Source organism: Poeciliopsis prolifica, unplaced genomic scaffold, assembly GCF_027474105.1.
Source record: "Poeciliopsis prolifica strain line A6 unplaced genomic scaffold, Auburn_PproV2 SCAFFOLD002, whole genome shotgun sequence".
Lineage (NCBI taxonomy): Eukaryota > Metazoa > Chordata > Actinopteri > Cyprinodontiformes > Poeciliidae > Poeciliopsis > Poeciliopsis prolifica.
Window position 1 is genome coordinate 1,380,717 of NW_026562377.1, and position 16,118 is coordinate 1,396,834.

At 39.6% G+C, this 16,118-nt stretch overlaps 2 protein-coding genes across 2 annotated transcripts; both read left to right on the forward strand.

The window, feature by feature from the left end:
* Nucleotides 1–7,436: 7,436 nt before the first annotated feature.
* s1pr1 (sphingosine-1-phosphate receptor 1) lies at nucleotides 7,437–12,033 on the forward strand. The gene is made up of 2 exons (XM_055058591.1): nucleotides 7,437–7,629; nucleotides 8,492–12,033. The coding sequence occupies exon 2, from the start codon at nucleotides 8,609–8,611 to the stop codon at nucleotides 9,728–9,730; it is 1,122 nt and encodes a 373-aa protein (XP_054914566.1). The 5' UTR covers nucleotides 7,437–7,629; nucleotides 8,492–8,608; the 3' UTR covers nucleotides 9,731–12,033.
* A 957-nt stretch (nucleotides 12,034–12,990) lies between these two features.
* On the forward strand, nucleotides 12,991–15,435 carry LOC129376081 (uncharacterized). Its single transcript, XM_055055527.1, has 5 exons — nucleotides 12,991–13,029; nucleotides 13,229–13,261; nucleotides 13,983–14,270; nucleotides 14,342–14,632; nucleotides 14,959–15,435. The coding sequence occupies exons 1-5, from the start codon at nucleotides 12,993–12,995 to the stop codon at nucleotides 15,177–15,179; spliced, it is 870 nt and encodes a 289-aa protein (XP_054911502.1). The 5' UTR covers nucleotides 12,991–12,992; the 3' UTR covers nucleotides 15,180–15,435.
* Nucleotides 15,436–16,118: the final 683 nt, after the last annotated feature.

Below are 16,118 nucleotides of genomic sequence, written 5' to 3' on the forward strand. Positions count from 1 at the left end.
GTATGAAAACAAATAAAAGGAAAAAATCTCATATTTATATCAGATTTGTATTCCTTATTAGACAGTCTGAGCCTTCAGTGTGTTGTTTCTGTTTCCAGCTTAATTTCAGCTGTTATAAACCATTTGCTTCTGAATTTCAGGCTTCAACACGAAAACTGATGGTGAAAGGGAAACATCCTGTCAAACCGATGATTGTTGCGAGTCCAGAGGATTCTCAGTTTGGCTGCGGATGGATGGATGGATGGATCTATAGTAGCATCGTCAGGATAAATAGAGAAATTATGACAAAGAAATCCAGTTTAAATCAAACTGAAATCCGTCAAACACATGAAGCCAATTGGACGTGATAATTAGAGTCTGAACTTCCCGGCTTCGTTTGGGTTTTGGGCCGACCTGTGACCCGTCTCTCTGAGGTCACTTTGTAGGTTGAGCTTTCTGCGACCCCCAGGGTTTAATGTGACGGGATGTGGACGTTTGTTTTATCTTGCAGGGCGTTCCTGAGGCTCTAATTACGACCTCGAGGCCGATGACTCGCTCCGCGACCCGTTTGGTGCTCAACGGCGTCGCTCGCCATCAGAGGGGATTTCACACAGAGGCTGTTCACGGATCAGCTGTTCTACTGACAGAAAAAGAACCACGGCTACGTGGACAGAAGCTCGTCAAATGAACATGATGACAGAACTCTGTTTTCTAGTTGAAACCACAGAAACTACATTTATCTTTGTAATTACACGTAAGATTTAGTTGGACTGAGGCTCTTCTAGCCGTGAAACTTTCTCTGAGGATATTGTAAATATTCTTAGAATCAAGAGGTCAGCAGATCTTTTAGCAGGATAAAATAAAACCTCACATTGTCTGTTTAACCAACTATAAACCAAAATCAAAAATGGAAATTCCTCAGATTTTTTTTCTAAAAAATGTCTCTACCTTCTGTAACACATTTTTTCTATTAGTCTCAAAATTTCAGATTTTTTCTACATAAATGAACTCCTCCTTTGTGTTTTTCTTCCTAATGCACAGTCGCAGTGTGAGGACCTTCCAGCAGTCCTGAGTACTGACGTGGAGAACGAGTCCACCATGATGCAGTAAAGTGACACACTGACATTAATTGCTGCTGCCTGTGGCTCCAAAAGTTGGTTTGTTTAGTGTTTCTGAAATGAACAAACTAATAAAGATTTGTTCACTTTCAAATTATTGAATTTTGTTTTAATCTCCTAGAAAAATGTGTTGTTTTCATTTTCCTGGGATGATTTCATGGTGTTGATGGTAACAAGTGCTAAGCCACTCCAGGTAACTGGGTTAGATCCTTCTTTTAGCTTTGCTGTTTCTCAAGCTGGAAATTTTAACTGGACCACTTCCTGGAAGCTGAATCTTTATGCAACAAGTTACCAAACTGTGTGAGGAGGAAAGACAGGATGAATCAGAGAGGATGAGGAGGCCCGGCGCTCTTTGTAGCTCCCACAGAACCATCTCCAATTACAGGACAAAGGCAACTCTTTCAGCCCCGCAGCTCAAACCCTGCAGCTTTGCATGTCTAATGAGCGCTCAGCTGAATGCTAAAAGGGCCTAGGGGTGCTGCAGAGGCCTCAACCCCCCCACAGCCTACACACCACCCGGTAACCCTCTGGACCGGGACAACCAGATTGGGCCTCTTGTTTCAGAACGCAGCGGTCCTGATCTGTCCCACAGCCGTGTCGCAGCTCAAATGAAACCAGGACAGGAACTAACAGTGCTGCTGATATAAAGCCTGAAAGTTAAAGAACAAATTTAACTCGGTGGAAAGAATCCCTGAGCTTTGGTACTAATTCTTTTTAAGTTGGGCTGCACCGATTGCAGTTTTCTGGCCGACCACAGATTACTCTTTAGAAATCCTGACCTTAATTTAAATCCTTAAAATTGGACCTCTGTCTCTTTAAATCTCCTGCTCCTTCTGAAACTCCTCCTCCTCCAGGAAGTCATCCCATCATGGCTCCTCTATTAACCCTTTAACAACGTTTTTAATGAGTTCATGTGCAGTTCCACCAGGTGTTTGCTAATTGCTGCTGGCTAGTCTGAAGGAGCTGAGCCTCGAAGCCAGGGCTAAGTCCATCCAGGTGTTTTGAACAGCTGAATTGTTGCCTGGGAGATTAGAGGATTTCTTAAACGTGCATGAAAGAATCAAAGCAACACTCCAGGTTAGAACTTGAAAGTCGATTTTACATAATATTGCCCCTTTTACTGCAGCGTTAATGGTTTCTGTTGCTACTTAAATCAAATTAAACTTCACTCAGCAGGACTAATTGGTTGGAGAAAATGTTTTTGCAGCCTGTTTTGCTCCAGGTAAACCATATTAATATTTGGCTTCATATTTCATAGTCCATCGTGGTTCCAGTAGAGATGAGGATCATCTTCATATGAGGCTAGAAAGCAGCTGCATTCTTATTATGGCACATTTTTAAATTCCTAGATTGTAAATGTATCTTAAATCCCATTAAATCTGTAAGTCCAAGATAGATTGTAATTTATAATCCATTTCTACATCAGGCTATAATGCTTAATGTCTTAACCTGGGTAGAATGGCTGAGATGGAGGATCATTTAAAATTTATATTTGTATTGATCTCAGCCTTTTATTTCCACCCAACCTCCTCCTCTTAATGTTTAAAGTCAATCACACAAGCAGGATGTGGCTCACAGTAACAGTCAGGTAGATGATCTATCACATACTGACTCAAAGGAAAGGGAAATTTCAATGAGTCAGTAGACATGAGTGAAGGGAGGGAGTTTAGGAACAGCTTAATTAGATTTATCGTGACAAGATGCTCTAAAATATCTCATTCTGAAAGGAGCACTGACCAGTCTGAAATCTCATTATCAATGATGTAATGAACATGTTTCTATAGATCTATCCTAACCTGTTCAGTGCAGCATAATAGGTCACCTTTAAAGAAAAACTCAAATCAAGCAACTGGAAATCCAGAAGATGAAAATCACTTTCAGGATAAGTTTTTTTATTTTCTTCCAGTGTAAAGACGCTCCTGTTGGCAGAAATTATATTATTAGGACTCTAATAATTGAAAGGGGTCTAAATGTGACATTTTCTACAAGTCAATTGACAAAACAGCGACAATAACCAAAACCAATGAGAAAAGAGAATAATCCAAGGTTTTTAGATGGTTATATACAATTTAATTGAATCACGTGAGAATTCAGAATTTATATTTATAAACCAAAATCAGTACAAATATTTAACATAATGAAACTACTGGACAGCAGTAGAAAGTCAGCTGGTGTTCCTTTGGTTTGGAAATGGTTCATGGTGTTTGTGTTTTGGTCGTAACTCAATTTTTTTATTTTTAGTCTTTTGACCCTTTCAGCCTTCCATACAGGGTTTAGAACATTGTTTTTGTGAATCCTATTTTTTTTGTTGCATTCTATTTTTTGAGTATTTGTTTCTCTAGCGTTGACACTGATGCATGTCTTCATGGCCTCTCCAGCTCCAGGGCACTCGCTTCATATTTGAACTGGAACGATTCCCCCGCCAGGGCAGCATGAGCAGAATGAAATATGTGAAGATCTTGGATCTTTAACTCTTGGTTTGGCAAAGTCGCTTTTTTCCAGCATCCCTTCTTTGTTCCACTCTGTAATTGTCCAAAACTCCAAAAATTCTTGGAGTCCTCCACGTCAGGCAGAAATTAACCTCTAATATAAAAGACAAAACCTGGGGGGAAAAAAACACAAACAGTAATAAATCAGCAAAGTTAATGTAGGAGCACCTAAATGATTGATAACAGATCTGCTGTTCATTGTCTTTGTTATGAACTTTTAAAATATGTTTTTGAGTTTTTACGTCTTGCAGCTTCTCAACTGCAAACTAAACAAAGTTTTCTTACGAAATAAGAAATGTATAAAATTTTAATGTTTTCTTCTTACCCCCCTAACTTTCACTGTTACAAATCAACCATTTCACTTTAAAGAAATAATACCTTTCCCACATATTCTGCTGCGTGTAATCAATCCTTTTAGATTTCTGTGTTTCTGCCTAGGAATGTTAAATAAAGAATTAATTTTATCCATGCAAATAACAGTTTGTTGCTTCAGTTTCTCAGTAGGACAGAAGCAGCAGCACAACACTAGTGTGTCGTTGTCACAGTTATCTGTTGTTTGCAAACAGATCCAATCAGCTGGTCACATCATTGCTGCTGTGTTTACTGTGACCACCAAAGACCTAGAAACACCACAAAGACAGTAAATGTTACTGCAGTTTTTAACTGTTTCTATCTCTGGACAAATTTGAATCAGAAATGTGTCCAGAAATAAATTTGTGATTCATAAAAAAAACAAACAGCAAATACCCTCTTTCTTCAAACAAAATGTACATATTCTTAGTGAATTTGCATATATATACATGTACTTACTCTGTACTTAAATAGCCTTTGTACAAAATACTTTTAGATATGTTTGTTTTAGATACCTTTGGATAAATAGATCACTCTTATTCGGGTAATTTCTTGGGTATTTACTTTTTTACTTTTTGTTGAGTAAAAACATGTTGAAATAGTGCTACACCTTAGTAGCATTATTTTCACTCTTAGTTACGAATTTGAATCTGAAGAATTTTTTCTGTCTGAATTTATTTAGCAATTTATTTGTATGATTTTAAATACCAGAATCTGCACACAAAAGTATATTTTTCTCCATCTGATGACGTCATAACTTATACTATATATTAAGTAGTTTTTTATATGAAATATTTCTAGACAGATCATGTTTACTTGAGTAATTTATTGGATGTCTACCTTTTGACCTTTATTTAAGTAAAATCATGTTGAAGAAGTGCTAGTTTTGCTTAAGTACATATTTTGGATACTATAACCACTTCTGAATGTAAATTAAATTTCAGGAATAACTTTTGTTCCTAAAAGGAATTTGGTCCCCAAAGTGTAGGTCTTGTCTGGTTTTATGGACCCCATGATCAAGGTTTACAGGAACACAGACACACACACACACACACACACACACACACACACACGCACACGCACACGCACACACAGAACGATTAACAATCCTGAATGTCAGAAACAAGATTCAGCTTTCCGAGTTTTTTTTTTTTTGAACAACAGAAACATCCATCTCCCCTCTCCCACCCTCCTCTGCCCCGCAACGAGGGCAGCCATGGCAAGTTGCCACATTCCTCACCGCCGGGAAAACAACGAATCACATCCCAGGAAGTCCGAGAGGAAGAAGCTGGCTAATGCTTTCCTGTTAAACACTAAAACACACACACACACACACACACACACACACACACACACACACACACACACACACACACACACACACACACACACACACACACACAATGGGACACACATACAGAATCAGTCCAAACCATAATTACAGGCTGCAGATGTTTGGCAGTTAAAGTTTCACTGCAGCAAAGCGTTACAGACCCATGAGGAACCGGGACATGGAGCAGTACCAGAACCGATATTTAAACAATAAGTGCAAATGAAAGTGAACTGGGAGCAGCGTAGGATTAAATCAGGTTTTAACCCTCCAACCAGAACCACAAGTCCAGCCAGGCCTTTCTGTGTCAGTTCAGACTTTTCTGTGAGTTTGGAGGGGATTTCTGTTTTGTTCGTCTCTCAGGGCTTTTCTGCTGCTCGGTCCGTTTCCCTCCTCCGGTCGCCATGGTGACGCTCAGCTATGCAGAGCCTGAATACAGTCAGCAGCTTCGCGGAAAGAGGCCTTTGTTACCCACAACCCCCCGCTCCTCCCCTCATCGCTTTTCTGGTCGTTTTCAGCTAAACTCTGGAGTGGTCTCACATCTCACACCAGTATGATACCAGGATACACTACCAGTACTAGTTACTGCATAAAAAATATTCATGCATCTTGACCTCTTTTTTCCACACTGAAACCCACAAACATCAGTGCAACTTATTGGGATTTTATTATCAGTGGGACTCGATTACAATTGTAATTAATCAATCACATTTTAATTGAAAACACAGGGTGTTTTTTAAACCCGATGGTTTGGTAGATTTGATTCGATTTCATTTTCAGCTGCTTTCACATTGCACTGTGTCAAACAAACACCTTTTGAAAATCCTGTTCCCCTCCTCGCCTGTGGGGGCACTGCTCCAAAAACCAGTGAAAGACACAACATGAAAACCTCTGAAGACACTGAATGCAACTTCCTTCTTAACAAAATGCAAACCAAAATGAAGCGGTTCGTTGTTAAAAGGCCATGAGTCATTTCTCCCACAGCACCAAGTTAGCATGTTTGCATTTTCCCAGAATGCCCTGCGCTGGAGTCCACATCCTACTTTTGAAATGGTTCACTTGGCGTTCACATACGTATTCAAACTGCACCGGAGTTCATTTCAAGCGAACTGAGACCTGTAGGAAGACCAGAGTTCATTTTTTGGTCTGCTTACGCATTCACACTGAACTGGACTTTCTACGCAAACGGACTGGAGTTGGATTAAAGTGGATAAAACAGGACTGGAGTGAACACAACCTAAACATTGACAAAATAAGCAACAGTTTTAATCCAAAAACATTTTTTGCTGTTAAATTATTGACTAAGCAGATACATGAGGACAACAATAAAGATTTTTGCTTTTAATCTGTTATTCATGTTTTCCATCCATTAGGTTGGTGTAAAAGTTTCTGTGTTGCAGGAACACTCAGGCAGAGGATTACAGCGCATTGCATTCTGGGTAAACACAACCAAAACAAACTGCTAGCCTAGCGCAGGAAATGGTTGTTGAGAGGAATATGTTAATCGGAGGGTTTGGTTCCTTTAATTCTGTGTAGTGTGAAAGGGAACCAGCAGCTGAAAATGTAACAAATGGTTTTGGGCCCAATTAGATTATTCCAGATTATCAAATGTGAAAACTAAAGAGTCAAAAGATGCAGAAACCAAATAAAGTTTGGCAACAATTGAAGAAAATAAATGGGAACATTCAAGAAACAGGATTGAACAATTTATTTTATCAATGGACAAAGAAATGAGCAGAATATGGCAACATAAGCAAAATAAATTAATTGTAGGGAAAAACAGAATTATTGTGAGATTTTTCAGTCAATAATGTCAAATAAATTATAATATTGAGACTTTATTTGACTAAATAGATTTTATTTCTATTGTAATTTCTAGTCAATCTAAAACGTTTTCTGGTTGGAGCAGCAGGAAGCATTTATTTTATTGAAGTTACATAATTATAGTTCTGCTTTTAACTTCTCCTGGGTTTCCCCATTATTCTTCCTGCTATTATTATTATTAATATGTGATCGGTGAGATCATTGATTTGAAGAGCAGCAGAAGAGGGCGGCATCATCTTCCTCCCCCTCCTCCTCCTCATGCCCAGTGTGTGTGTGTGTGTGTGTGTGTGTGTGTGTGTGTGTGTGTGTGTGTGTGTGTGTGTGTGTGTGTGTGCTCTCCCTCACTCCGCTGTTGGACTCTTCTTGCTTCGGACTCTGACTGAAGGCAGAAAATATGAAATAAGATTTTACACAACATCTCGGCGTCGATGCGGAGCTTCTGCAGAAACTCGCCGGTTTTGTTTCGTCTTTTCCCGGGAAATAAAAAGGAAATCTGGGAGTCGCGCCATGATCTGTGTGGAGGATCTGCTCAGTCCAGGTCAGTTTTATTAACTAAATCTCATTATAATGGAGCATAGAAAGTCTGGTAAACGTAAAGAGACGGAAAATAAACTTTCTATGATGACATAAAGTCTGAATCAGAAAATATGCGGTGATGCTTTTATTTTTAATATGCGGTGTAGGTTTTAACAAACTTGAATTTTAAACCTCGATGTGATTTAAATGCATTATTTGATGCATAAAAAGCCCGGATTAAACATGAAGGCTGCAGATAATCATCAGTTTCTATGAAAACATTTTTGTCGTCAGTGACTGAAAGTTAAAAATTCAGAGGTTTGAAAGTTAATTCTCTTGTTTTAACCAATTTATTTTATTAAATGGAGGCTTTAAAATACCAAAAACAATCAACAGAAATGTGATATAAAACTTCTCTTCCTTTATTCAAACTGAAAAATAGAGATAAACTCGTAGATTCTGAATTTTGTTTTGCGTTTTAAAACATTTTAAAAACATTTGTTTCCTTGTCATGATGAGAACTTTAAAGGAAATAAATGAATTTAAAGTTTGAACATTTTCAAGCTGTCAAACTGAACAACGAAGGAAACAAATGAAACTGTTTCCAGCGGAAACTGGACGGTTTTTAATGAGCTTTAATAAACTCCACTGCAGCTTTACTGGATGATTTTTATAACTTTTACATAAATTCACACAAATTCTCCGATTTTCAGTCTTTTTATGATAATTATTTTATGATAACTGAATTGGAGGCACATTGCAGACACTGGAATATCTGTCGCTGAATTTGATGTTTTGTAAAGTCAGGATCAGATTTGATCGGTTTAGTTTTGAGATTAGATGAATCTGTTCACCGAGATCGATTATTGATCGGTTCTCTGCAGGACCATGACCTGCAGCAGCAGAACCCGCTCTGCTCCTCAAGGCGACCCAATGGCATGAAGGACTGAAGGTTTGAGGACACCGCGCCCCCTGCTGGACCCCGGCTGCAGCTGCAGGCCATGGCCGAGCCCAGTTACTCCGACCTGATCGCCAAACATTACAACTACACCGGCAAGTTCCGCAAGTCGACCCAGCAGGACTCGGGTCTGAAGGCAGACTCGGTGATCTTCATCATCGTCTGCTGCTTCATCATCATGGAGAACATCCTGGTCCTGACCACCATCTGGAGGACCAAGAAGTTCCACAAACCAATGTACTACTTCATCGGGAACCTGGCGTTGTCCGACCTGCTGGCCGGTGTCGTCTACACCGCCAACATCCTGCTGTCCGGCGCCAACACCTACAAGCTGACCCCGACCCAGTGGTTCTTCCGGGAGGGCAGCATGTTCGTGGCTCTGGCGGCCTCCGTCTTCAGCCTGTTGGCCATCGCCATCGAGCGCCACCTCACGATGCTGAAGATGAAGCTGCACAACAACGGGAACACGTTCCGGGTCTTCCTGCTGATCAGCACCGTGTGGATGATCGCGGCGGTTCTGGGCGGACTGCCGGTGATGGGCTGGAACTGCATCCGGAGCATGCCGCAGTGCTCCACCGTGCTGCCGTTGTACCATAAGACCTACATCCTGTTCTGCACCACCGTCTTTAGCATCATCCTCATGGCCATTGTGGTTCTATACGCCCGGATCTACGCGCTGGTTCGCACCCGCAGCCGCAAACTCGTCTTCCGCAAAGTCACCAACGGCCGAGGCGGCGCCAGCGCCAACAACAAGAGCTCGGAGAAATCGATGGCGCTCCTGAAGACCGTCATCATCGTCCTGAGCTGCTTCATCGCCTGCTGGGCGCCGCTGTTCGTCCTGCTGCTGCTGGACGTGGCGTGTGAGACCCGGTCCTGCCCCATCCTCTACAAGGCCGAGTGGTTCCTGGCGCTCGCCGTCCTGAACTCCGCCATGAACCCGCTCATCTACACGCTGACCAGCAACGAGATGCGCCGGGCCTTCCTCAAGACGCTGCTCTGCTGCACCGCCTGGATCCGGCCCAAACCCAAGTTCACGGGACCGATTATGGGCGCGGAGTTCAGCCGCAGCAAGTCCGATAACTCGTCGCATCCCAACAGGGAGGAGGCGGAATATTCACCCAAGGAGACCACGGTGGTGTCCGGGAACCTGACCTCGTCCTCATGAACAGGCTGTGGGTCCCACTCTGGTTCTTCACGACTTATTGGGTCGGAACTCTAATGACGAGATTCTCCAAACTGATGAAACCCAATTAGAGGAAATCCGCTCTGCATGAAGCTCTTGTAACTTTGGACCCAGTCCGATGTGAACTGTGGAGGAATCGGAACATTTTCCTGAGGAGAAGGCGACGCGATACTGGAAGCACTGGGAGGGTTGAGACCAGCTCCAGCCGGGAAACTGGTTTTTCTTTCACCAGACTTTATTCTCACCTTTCCAGACCAACTAGAACTTGTAGCACTTAAACACATTACTGCCAGTTATTTAAGAGATTAGTTACTATAAATGTCTCCTCATCACTGCACGTGAAGAAACACCATAATCTGGAAACCTGCGTGAAATCCACCAGTATCACCAGTATGACCAGTATGACCAGTATGACCAGTATCAGGGCCAGGCTGAGAAAAATCTCATTATGACAATAAAGTTGAACAAGAATAAAAAAACAAGAATAAATGAATATTACTGAAAAAAATATAGCAAATCAAAAATGCTGAAATAAACTCATTTCAAGAAAAAAGTTTTTACATTATGAGAAAACAGTTTTTACAATAAAAAGTCTAATAATACATAATACGTTTTACTGCATGAAAAAAACTTACAAAAATAAAGCCACAATAACATGAGAATAAATTTATAATACATGAAAGTCATAATATTACCAGAATAAAGTTAGACAAAAAGTCATAGACTGAGCAAAACGAGAAACAACAAAGAATAAAAATCTACAAAAAAAAATTATATGGCAAAAAAAAATTAAATAATGAGAATAAAGTCTAAATAATAAAAGTCATAATAACATGAGAATAAACTCAAATTATCAGATTTGTTGTTTTATTTGTAAACTGAAGTAGTAATTTCATAACTCTGACATCAAAAATAATAAAATCTAAAGAGGAATATTAGACATAGGAAACTTAATCTTTTAACATCAACATCAAAATGTTCCAGGAAGAAATTCAATAATGAATTAAAGAAAGAATCACAGAGCAGATGGTTGAAGCTTTGCTCTCATTAAATGACTTTTTCCAGTAATTTAATATTTTTTTCTGCTATTCTGCTAATATTATGACTTTATTCTTGTAATAATAATAGTAATAATGAAAATGACTTATTCTGTCCCTGTTTGCTTTTTAATCAGGTAAAAAGAGGAAAAACATCCAAAATATCAACTTTTCAGCCATTTTACATCATTCAAGAACAAACGAGTCCAAACAAGAAAAAACGTTTTTAATTATGAAAAATAAAATAAATAAATAAACTCTTAAAATATACATGAGAAAAAAAAAACATTTCTTTTAAACGAAGCAAATACTAGAAAGTTTTAAAAAATAATAAAGGTTTGAATTGATAATTATTTTTTGTGTGGGTACATTTTAATTTCACAATATTTTTATAAGTTATCACATTTTTTATCTCTAAAAATAAAAACACATAGGGTGAAAATTATTAATTGAAGTTTTTTCTTTTTTTATGAAATTTGTACATTTAAGTTAATATATTAATTTAATTATAAAATTGCTGACATAATTGGTCATTTTCACAGATTTAGGTTATTATTTCACCCAGAAAACATTTCTGATAATTATGAAATTTAATTTAGTTTTAGATGATTAATATGAAGCTTTTTTATTGTGTTATTTGGCCCAGTTATGTTTTCCATTGGTAATAAAAATCCCAAACAATAACTAGTAATTATAATCTGTTTTATTCTAGTGAAATAAGAAAAATAATGCAGTTTGTTGTAGATTTGAGTGGAAACCGTTTGCCTTAGAAGTGCTTGTGATTTCATGTTGCTGCAAGTAATTTCGGACATTTTAAGACTTTTTGAAATTGATTTTTAGTCTTTTTGGTTTGAAAACTCAGAAAATTACCTTTTTTTTTGCAGTTTCCATTTATTAAAAGCAGAAATAAAGAGTTTTGTGGCGTTACATAAACATGTGAAACTGAAAAACGACAGATAAAACTTGATTTTAAATCATTGGCACAAAATATATGTAGCAGAATTTTTTAAATTGCATTTTTGTTTTCTGGATTCCCAGTTTATTTACAGCATTATGACCCCAATTCATGTTTTCATCTGTTACATTCATGTAAAAACTGTTTTGTTTTGTTTTTTGGTAAAAATTGTAGAATCTGTTTGACTGAATGTGTTTTCTACGTTTGGTGTTTGTTGTGTTGCTGGTGAACTTAGATTAATTCTTATTAATTTATATGTGACACTAAAATTTTCAATAAATTCTTAGCGTTGACGTCACGGATCCACCGAGGCACAAAGGTCACCGAGACAAAGTGAGAACAAAAGGAGAAAATTAATCTTAGAATGGAAAGTGCTGCTCAGGTTCTCAGGACCCCGAGCAGTTTTTTGGCACAAACAGGCTCCCGTAGGTCTGCAGTCCAGATGCTCTGCTTGACTCCAGATGTTTGATTGAATATTAGAACTTAATAAAGAAGGAATAGAAACACAGATTTCATCTGAGCCAATGAAAAAATAAAGGTGATCCATCCATCCATCCATCCATCCATCCATCCATCCATCCATCCATCCATCCATCCATCCATCCATCCATCCATCCATCCATCCATCCATCCATCCATCCATCCATCCATCCATCCATCCATCCATCCTATGCATGGTATTGGTGGCATTATACTGTGGGACTATTTTGTCCCAGGTTTTTCAGATTCCTTTCTCATGTTCAGTCTAATCAGAATTCAAATAGAGGATATTATGCACAGTTATAGATATAGATATTATATAGAGTTATATATATAATTATATAGACTTATATATAACTCTATATAGTAGAGTTATTATAATATAATAAATAATAAAAAAATTATTATTATTATTATTATTTTTTTGGATCAGCTGGACAGCAGAACATCTTTAAAGATGAAAAACAGAGAGAGTGAGCTGCTGCCCCCTTGTGGTCACATATGGAAACTGCATGAGATAGTCTGTTTTCCTGCTGTGGAAAATCTGAATAAGGAGTAAAAATTTGTGAAAAGTATAAATAAAACTTGTTCATTAAAGATATTTCCAGAGAGTCAAGCTGCTTGGGGGCAACAAAAAGTTGACAGAAGTGCAAAAAAAAAAAAAAATCACAGAGGGATCAGTGACTGGAGGCTTGGCTAAATACAGGAGGAGTTAATGTGTAATCAGGACTCCAGCAGGATTTGGATGAGTTCATCCCTCAGGAGTCCAAAGATGGACCTGGTTCTGTTTGTCGCCTTGTCTCTCTGCTGTGAGTAAATATTTTCTTTGCTTTCTATCAGCAACACATCAACTCATAAAGACAGGAAGTTTTAGCTGATTTGCGATGATCTAACAATGTTATTAATTTCACTAATAAGTAAACAAGACATCTCAGGTTTTGATATTAAATACATGAGAGAACTAAAATGAGCTTCACTGATTTCCAGTTTGCCTCTGATTTGTTCCAGGTTGGACAGCAGATGCCAGGTATGTTTGGTCAGGTGAGTCACTTTTACTTTGGACAAAATAGTTCAAGAAATAGTAAATAAGGTCTGATTTAAGAGCTAAAACACCGGAGAAAAAGTCTAAAAGTTATTTATTCACTCCGTGCCTCTTAATAACTTTGATCAAAAATGCAACTTATGAACCTTTTTAATGTAATTATCTATAAAAATGGGAACATTGAAGTAAAAATATTCAAAGGGTTTTCTTTCGTTAAAAAAACTAATCCAATTTCTTACATTAGGTATTGTGTAAACGAGGCATTTTATTTTGAAGGGTCAAGGAGCTTTGATGGTTGGACCAAAAGCAAAACCAAAAAAGAGAAGAAGAATCTGGTTAGATGGTCAGAGCGCCACAACTCAACTCACAACATCACTGTTAGAGTCCAGCATGAAGACGTTTGTTGTCGCTGCAGCATGACACCAGGTTAGGCGTTTGGGTTCGACCCACCGGCCCAGTGAGACTCCGATCCTCACCAGTAAGGCCCTTTAAGAAACCATTCAGGTCCCAGAAAGTACCCAGGAGGTTCTGTGTACCTTCGAAGTTCCTTTTGAACATACTTTGGGTCTGATCTTGTCATGAAACCCCCCCTTTCACCTTACAGGGTTCAGAGTTGATGTGAAACACATTGAACTTCTGACTCAATAGAAAGTTCAAGAACGTCTCCTTCATGTTAGTAATTTCATGTGATTTAAAGTAGCTTGTGCCGCTGCTCTGCAGATAAACCTAAGATCCTGGGGACCAATGAAATCCTGGACGGAGAAACGGTGGAAATCAGCTGCTTCGTTCCTGTCGACTACACAGGCGGGCTCTGCCGTCTCTTCAGAGGAGACTCTGAATATCCCTTCAAGGTGATGGTAGCAACAAGTTATGTGTGTATTTTCAATCTGACGTCAAAGGAGGTGCTGGGGAACTACGTGGTCGGCAGCACGTTCAAACTCAGATGTGACTACAGACTGCAGGAGTACACCTCCATCTCCAGCGACAACATGCTCATGACTGTCTCTGGTGAGAGGCGACCAGGTTCCAGAAAGTACTTCTGTCTATGAAAGCTCATAAAAGCACTCTCTACCGTACAGGTACCAGACCCAAACCCAGTCTGTCCATCAGCCGTCGCTTTGTGTCACCTGACGACATCATCGAGGCCACCTGTATTCCTCCGGTGTCCCCTGTCGCTTACTGCAGGTTCTACACAGACGTGTATGGGTTGGACAGGCCGTCCTGCAGCGCTAACATAACCTTCAGAGAGCTCATCAGGTTCCTGGAGCCCAGCCTGCTGCTTCCTGTCAACCTGTCCTGCACCTACGACCTCGACGAAGTTCTCTCCATCCGCTCTCAGTACAGCGACGAGCATCTGGTGTTTGTAGTCGGTATGTCTGCTGTTAGAGGAAGGAAACAGGAGCAGCGAATCGTAAGGAACCTTTTGAGGCTCAGAATTTCAGAGATATTTGCTAATTCGTCTCAGTGGTTCAGACACCAAGTTCTGTGTTTGGCTTCAACTACTGCGTTCTGCTCCTCATTGCATTATAAGTACATGGAAAAAACAACAACTTGGACCCTGTAGATTATTGATTATGAATTTCCACAATCACAGAATCACAAAACTGGAGGGACTGGTTTCCCTGATGTACTCTATCGGTATTGTGTCGACACCCAGTGGTCCTACCAGTAATCCCTGCTGTCTGGATGTGCTCAGATCCAAGACAGGTGACCTCATCAGTCAACTGTTCGGTCTCGGTGAGTGAGGATCAGCTGGCGGCGTTTGAAGACCGGACATTGACGGCGTTTGGAGCTAACGGAACGACTGTCACCATCCGGATGACCCAGCGCGGCCGGAACCTCGAAAACACCTGCAACCGACTCCAAACAAGATCCGATTCCCAGAGAACCGCTCAGATGAAGAGACGATTACAATGAAAAGTCAGAAGAATAAAATTGGAAGATTCAAATCCAGTGAAAATAATCATCCATTCATTTAAGCACTTAACCCAACTGCTAATGCGGCACATTTCCACCAATGCACTAACAACGGAGCTAACCTTTAATTTAGCACTTTTGCTAACTTTAAAATCATTTAGCGCTCTGACTTTCCCTACATTAACTTTTCTTCATAGAGTCTAAACTGCCAGTTTACTCAACTGTTTGTAAAGTTTCAGTTGAATAAAGTTTGACTTCTGTGCTGAAGTTTTGGTTCTGAGTTCTTCAAGTAGTTACTTTAATTTTCATGCTCTTATTTTGAAGTGGTTGAAGACCATTCCTGCTGCCCACCAACCTCGGTCTGGTTGAAGTGAACCAGACCGCTGCAGTTCAAATGGATCCCAGAACTGACCGCGCCAAAACCAGAAAATGGACTGCAGCGCAGGGCATTCTGGGTAAATACAACCAAAACAAACGACAGGCGGCTTTTAGCAAAGACAAAAGAGAAATTATACAACCACTAAAATCCGACACTGCTCCATTTTTATTTATTTTATGGAGCTGAAAATGTAAGAAATGTTTTTTGAAACCGGACTGTCAGGTGGGAAACGATGTAAAGATTGATCACATTTTATTTGTAGAGGCTGATTAAAGTAAATGCGATGCTGTGGGTTTTTCCCTAATCACTGTTTCACTTGAATTACCTTTAAATCGCTCCAATTGTGCTCAGGGGAAAGAAATGTTCTGTTCTGTTTACTGACGCAAACCTTCTTCCGCTTCCCTCTCAGTTGTACCTCAAGGCGCTTTATTTGGCCACATTCAGTTTCCACGATTTTATGGACTCTTTTCACATTTCGTCCCGAAAGCAAAGCCTCTTTTTCAGGCCTTTTTTTCTCGAAACTGCATTTGATCAAATTAAGTTGTTTTAAATATATCATA